The following is a 6,728-nucleotide window of genomic DNA, read 5'->3' as shown; positions in this document are numbered from 1 at the left end:
TGCGCATATACAATCCAATGTAATTTATCCGCACTTATAGACAAACCAATGTCTATGCTCAAGAGTCTTCCGGTCAAACCAATGACCGGGTGTTTTAAACAAGTAACCAAACTTGTAATTTATAGTCTAGACTGTGCAAGTCTCCGTCTTGCGCGGTGTACAAGCGTTTGAAACAAACCAATGTTTTACTACTGTAACCATTAAAAATAGTATTAGTAACCAAACTAAACTATTCCACTTGGAACTCGGAGTATGTCCCTGTGCAGCTTAAGGGGCATGCAATCAACAAATGAAAAAAATGCACAAGTTATTGGCTTAAATTGCATAATTCAATTTAATTCAAATATATGTTTTGATCAGCACTTAGCTGTCATATTACAGTGGAAAGAAAAGTTTACATAATAAAAACTTAAAACAGTTATCTGGGGTGATCAATCCCTCTGCCAGCTTTTTACATGTAGCACCGTTTCAGTGTCTGCGCATGCCAAGTGCGCTTTATTATTCCTCCATCCAAACTTGCTAGCCGATACGCCCCTGTATCGCTTACGCCAATAACCTTGTATGGTCCTTCCCATTTAGGTCCAAGCTTACCCGTATCTTCTGCCCTGCTTGCTTCGTTTTTGCGCCATACCAAATCATCCAGTTGGAAAGATAATGGTTGAACTCGTTTGTTATAGTAGCTTGCGATTTTTTGCTTGTTGATTGCTTCTTTTATTGCTGCCATTTCTCTGCGTTCTTCAACCAAGTTTAGGTTTTCATCAGTTCTTCGCTATTGCTACTTTCGTCGAAGGAAGTTACGCGCAATGTTGGTACATTTATTTCAGCGGGTATTACAGCCTCGGACCCGTACACCAAATTAAAGGGTGTTTCATTCGTTGCGCCTTAAGGAGTTATGCGATGTGCCCATAAAACATTAGGCAGCTCGTCTATCCATCCCCTGCGGCACAGACCCAGCCTTGCTTTGATTCCCAAAACAATATCACGATTCGTCACTTCACACTGACCATTCGCCTGAGGATGTGCGACTGACGTAAATGTTTGCTTTATATTCAATTCTTGGCACCAATCACTAAATGGGTTCCCCTCGAACTGCGTACCATTGTCGCTTACTATTTCATTTGGGATTCCGAACCTACAGACGATGTTTTCCCACACGAAATTTCGAATTTGCTTGCCCGAAATGGTCTTTAGTGGTTTGGCTTCTACCCATTTGGTGAAATAATCGATGGCCACTCCCAGAAATTTTACACCCCCTGGTCCTGCGGGAAATGGCCCAACTATATCGATGGCCCATTTGCAGAATGGCCATGGGGACGCAACCGGTATCATAGGATGTCGCGGAGCCTTACTCACTGGTGCATGAAGTTGACATGGTTGACATTTGCGGATTATTTCTGCGGCATCTCTATACATTGATGGCCAGTAGTATCCGAGCCGCATGATTTTCGAAGCGACTGTTTTGTGTCCTGAATGCAAAGCGCACATCCTCTCATGAACTTCTCGTATGATTGACTCTGCTTGAGTTGGGTTGAGACATCGCAAGTGAGGCCCCAAGAAAGATTTTCTGTATAGTATTCCTTTTTCTAACAAATACATTGGTGCCTTCATCTTAATCTTTCGCGCTTCACTCGAATCTATTGGCAATGTGCCGTTAGTTAGGAATTCTATTATTGGTGTCATCCAACTCCACTCTTCTTCTTCAACCGCAGCTGAAACATTGTCTTCTTCAATAGATTTTATTTTAACCTCTTCTACCCAAATTTCTTTTTTGAAATGACTAAATGTCAATGCGGCTAGTTTGCTTAACGCGTCCGCTTTTTTGTTCAGCGTCCTTGAAATCTGGGCTATCTGGAATAAATCGAAGTCAACTGCCATTTCTTGCACTAATTTAAGGTATTTTTGCATTGATTCGTCGTGTGCTTCGAATACTCCGTTGAATTGGTTTGCCACCAACTGCGAATCAACATACACCGATAATTCTTTGACCTCCAGATGTTTTGCTACCCTCATTCCAGATAACAATGCCTCATATTCGGCTTCGTTATTTGTCACGGGGAAGCTAAATCGGAGTGCGAAAGTATATTCTTCCCCTTCCGGACTTTTTAGGACTATTCCTGCCCCTGCGCCTTCTGGACCACAAGCCCCATCTGTGTGCATTTCCCACAGTTGTTCGGGCGGAGGTGGTATTTCTTTTGATTCATGCGAGACTTCGATATCTCCAGCTGTTTCAGCCAGGTAATCTGCGAGGACTTGTCCTTTTACCGCACTTCTTGGTGAGAAGCTTATCTCATGTTCCCCCAATTCAATAGCCCACTTGGCCATGCGACCAGAATTTTCTGGTTTGTATAGCACCTGCTCAACAAGTGTTGGCGAATATAAATTTTGCTAGAGCTTATCAAGCAACGTTGTATTAATTGACAACAACAAAGTGTGTGTCATACCTGCTTTATCGGCTGATCTGTTAGAACCCTTATTGGGTGTGCTTGGAAGTATCTCCGCAAGCGTCTAGCTGTATGCACGAGCGCATAAACTAGTTTTTCGATCGCCGGATAATTTAATTCGCTCCCTGTTAAAGCTTTGCTCACAAAATACACAGGCATTTGCACCTGCTCGCACAGCATAACTATATATGTAATTGTCTATTGATTGAAAGATAGCAATATTAAAATTTTTATAGTGCGTACCTGTCCCCTGTCCGCTATCAAAACTGAGCTTATTGCTTCCTTTGATGCTGCCAGGTATAGTATCAATGTTTCTCCAGCAATTGGCGCAGTCATTGTAGGCAGCTCCTTCAGCAGTTTCTTCATTTCTTGAAATGCTGTCTCTTCTTCTTTCGTCCACTTGAAATCCGTTTTCTTCAAGCAATTCTTTAGTGTCCCGAAAAATGGGAGTGATCGCTCTGCGGATTTTGATAAAAACCTGGTTAATGCCGCCAACTTACCCGTTAAACTTTGAACTTCTTTCTTGTTTCTTGGTGATGGCATGTTCTCGATTGCCTCTATTTTCTTTGGATTTGCCCGTATTCCGCGCTCAGTTATTATGTGACCAAGAAACTTTCCTTCTTCCTCTCCGAAGCTACATTTCGACGGGTTGAGCTTCATAATGATCTTTCTTAATGACGCGAATGTTTCCAATATATCCTCCAAGAGGCCCTGTTCTGTCCTGCTTTTTATGACTATGTCATCAACGTATGCTTCCAAGTTTCGCCCAATCTGCCCTTTGAAAGCCTTGTCAATTACCCGTTGATATGTTGCACCGGCATTTTTTAATCCAAACGGCATCTTTGTGTAACAATATATGCCTTGGCTTGTATGGAAAGCGGTCTTATCCTCATCATCAGCTGCCATCTGTATTTGATGGTACCCTTTGTACGCATCCAAAAAACATTTGTATCGGAAACCGGCTAGCGATTCAACCTTCCAATCTCTTTCTGGCAACGGATAATTGTCTTTAGGGCATGCTTTGTTAATATCTGTGAAGTCAACACACATACGCCAGGACCCATCAGGCTTTTTGACCAGCACCGGGTTTGCTACCCATGTTTGGTATCTTACTTCCCTTAAAATATTTGCTTTGACCAACTTGTCGACCTCTGCTTTTAACCATTCACTTCTTTCGGGAGCCATACCGCTTTTCTTTTGACGTACTGGTGTGAGGCTAGGGTTTGTGTTAAGCTTATGCTCAGCAATCTCCCTTGGCACGCATGTCATGTCTGCTTCCTTCCATGCAAACACATCCGCGTTGGCGGTTAGTATATTACGAAGTTTAAACTTCGTCTCATCAGACAATCCTCCACCGATTTTAATTTTTTGCTCTGGGTGCCGTGGATTTGCAATGATCATGCTGCTTTTAATTTGCTCCGCCTCACTTGGCTGATGTTCCGCATGTTCAACAGCTGCAACATTTGCGTCTTGCTTTTCTGACCTGATAGTTGCAATTCCCAATGGCGTTGGAAATTTTATAAGGCCATGTATTGTGGATGGGATTGCCCCTAATTTTTGCAGAGTCGTGCGCCCCAAAAGCGCATTGTACTTTGAGTATGATCGGACGACAGCGAATTCCACTGTCGTGCTCCTCATTAACTCTATGTTATCATCGTCTGCTAGTTCCAACTCTAATTCAATTATTCCGATCGGCCATGCCGATTCGCCGGAGAATCCAGACAACGCAGTATTAGGAGCAATTAGCTTGGCTCGCACAGCCCCTGGCAACAAGCGGAAACAATGTTCATACATAATATCAACACCGCAACCGGTATCCACGTGCAGTCGTTTGATGATGTATCCGCAACTTTTGACGCGTCCTTTAATTGTGATGGGCGCGTCTAAGGGTTCCTGTGCCATAGCTGAGAATATGATGGGTGTATTTTCCCATTCTTCGGATGCTTCTAACTTGCGCCTCTGGTTTATCTTCCCGCTTGTCACCATGTTTATGGTTTTATCCGTTTCTCTTGCCTCATTTTTCTTTTGCCACGGATATTCCTTTTCTCCTTTTTGCTTATCACCTTGTGATTTTGCGTTTTTCTTTAAGTGTTGCAGCCTTCCTCTTTTGAGTTCAGCAACAACCCTTTCGATTAGGTGCCGACACTCGTTAGTCTCGTGTCCATAATCATCGTGAAAATCGCAGAACTTGCTTTTATCTCTGTTTCCATGCCTTGACAAAGGTACTGGGGGCTCGAAGTTTTTACACACTGCTTCTGTGGCCAAAATTTCCTTCGGTGTTTTTGTGCGGTCTTTTATCAATGCCACATTTTCGTTGTGACTGCTTTTGAACCTCTAGCTTCCTCCCCCTTTATTATTGTTGAACTTGCGATATTTATCGTTATGATAGGCACCGCCTCTGGGTTGGCCGCTGCTGCCATAACGTTTGTTGGACTCCGAACTTCTTCCTTGCATTCGATAATCGTCATCGATGTCCATATCCGAAGAGGTATCTCTGCGATTTTGCTTTATATCCTCTTGTGCTCGCATGTAATCATGCGTTTCTTTTATGGCCTCTGCGAAAGTCTCTGGAACTCTTCTTCGCAGACGTTGCCATAAAGACAAATGCCTGTCAGTATCTATGCAATGGATGAATCCAGATATCTTTTGGCTTTCTGGCAAGTCTGGTATCTTGGCCACCTCTCTAGTATATATATCGATTATCTCTCCTAAACTTTCTCTTGATTTCTGCTTAATGTCGTGACATTCAACGTGCGTTCTTTTTCGTGCACGTAAATTATGAAAGTTTAGCAAGAATCTTGAGCGTAAGTCCGCAAATCCTGTAATACTTCTGGCTGGCAAGTTGTTGAACCATTCTCTGGCTACTCCTTGCAATACTATTGGCAACATATGACATGCTACCGCATCTCCCCAGCTGTGCGTTCTTGCGGTTCCTTCGAATTTTTGCAAAAAGTCATCCGGATCTGATAACCCGTCGTAACTTCCCAGTGTTAGTGGCAACACTGGTGCGACTGCGAAGGGATGATTGGCAATGTGCGGCACAAATTTTTCTGTGGTGGGGGCCAATTCCAAACTTTGTTTAGCTTTTTGCCCCTGCATAACTGCGAACCAATTGCTCATGAATTCTTGCACTCGCGCTGGCTCATTGAAAGCCGGCGCCAAGTGTGGTGCCGCAACTTGCTGTAACTGGGATATAAGGCTGTTTGACTGGGGCGCAGAATTGTGCGTTCCACTATACTGGCTATTTGCGATAGTATGAACTGACTGCGGAGACGCATGCGCCGCAAACTTCGGTGGTGTCAACATGATATACCATCCGTCGGGATTTCTCAGACCCATTTGTCTGATTCTGTCTTGAGATTTCTCGGTGGTGACCCTTTCAATCGACGTTTCGGGTTCGACCGAGGTGATGATTGGTATTGTACCCACACAGGTAGTTTTCGCTTTGAAACCTGGTGGAATAGTTTCGCTTGGAGAACCAAAGCTCAAGATTTTTGGTGACAGATCATCGAAGGGTTTAAAACCAGTTCCTGTTTCCATTAAACTCCCGTCGGGAGTATGCCACCATCCTTTAGATGACTCACTTGGGACAGGTTCCGTTGTAGCAGGCCCTGTCCCTACACTTGGTGTTGATGGAGGTTTTGACGCGCCTTTGGCTGGTGCCGGCGGTGTCGACGGTGTGTTTGTAACCGTCGCCGGAGGTGTTTGAAACCCTGGACTCACGGGAGATTTCGATCGTCCTTGACTCCTCGCACTCTTATTTCCTCCACCCATTCTCGTTGGCAGTAAAAGAAAACCTGAAAGTGACCAATTAGCTAAACAAAAAAGTTTTTATGGAAATAAAAAGAGATTACGTACAGTAAATCATATACAACATAAATTCCCATCTTTTTGTTTAATATAACCGGTCCCACGGATGGCGCCAAATGATCAAGCATATTTTCACGAGGTCAAGGTGAACCTACGCTTGAGTGCAATAATAGGGTTTAAGGACTATCAATATTCGAACCTCCGACGCGTAGTCGTGGATAACCCACATCGGTATCGTTTCGATCCCGACAGGGTGGCCGATTTGAGAGTCCACCAGCAACCTAGCATACGAGGTTGAGTGGCCCAAAGACATGAAGGTTTTATAGTTCAATACATACCTGAAAGTCTTTAACGATCGTAAGAAACTGTGTTCGTACGGTAGAGTTTTGTATACTCTTGTTTACGTATGAGTAAACGAGTAATCGTGTGTTGTTGTATTTAGGGTTTATGAGCTATGTATTTATAGTCTCATAAATT

The 6,728-nt window shown here is 43.6% G+C and overlaps 1 protein-coding gene across 1 annotated transcript; it reads right to left on the bottom strand.

Moving 5' to 3' along the window:
* Nucleotides 1–882: 882 nt before the first annotated feature.
* LOC139877284 (uncharacterized) lies at nucleotides 883–6,215 on the bottom strand. The gene is made up of 4 exons (XM_071864690.1): nucleotides 4,835–6,215; nucleotides 2,685–4,732; nucleotides 2,442–2,606; nucleotides 883–2,352 (listed from the first exon to the last, which is right to left on the bottom strand). The coding sequence occupies exons 1-4, from the start codon at nucleotides 6,213–6,215 to the stop codon at nucleotides 883–885; spliced, it is 5,064 nt and encodes a 1,687-aa protein (XP_071720791.1).
* Nucleotides 6,216–6,728: the final 513 nt, after the last annotated feature.

Source organism: Rutidosis leptorrhynchoides, chromosome 11 (assembly GCF_046630445.1).
Source record: "Rutidosis leptorrhynchoides isolate AG116_Rl617_1_P2 chromosome 11, CSIRO_AGI_Rlap_v1, whole genome shotgun sequence".
NCBI classification, from domain to species: domain Eukaryota; kingdom Viridiplantae; phylum Streptophyta; class Magnoliopsida; order Asterales; family Asteraceae; genus Rutidosis; species Rutidosis leptorrhynchoides.
The sequence above is the reverse complement of the archived record's forward strand: the minus strand, read 5'-3'. Positions and strand labels throughout refer to the sequence as shown.

Coding starts and splice junctions, on each gene's coding strand:
- LOC139877284 (XM_071864690.1), bottom strand. CDS start 6,215: ATGGGTGGAGGAAATAAGAGTGCGAGGAGTCAAGGACGATCGAAATCT. Junction 4,733..4,834: donor CAGCGGCCAACCCAGAGGCG/GTGCCTATCATA, acceptor CATTGATAAAAG/ACCGCACAAAAACACCGAAG. Junction 2,353..2,441: donor CAGATCAGCCGATAAAGCAG/GTATGACACACA, acceptor CTTGTTGAGCAG/GTGCTATACAAACCAGAAAA.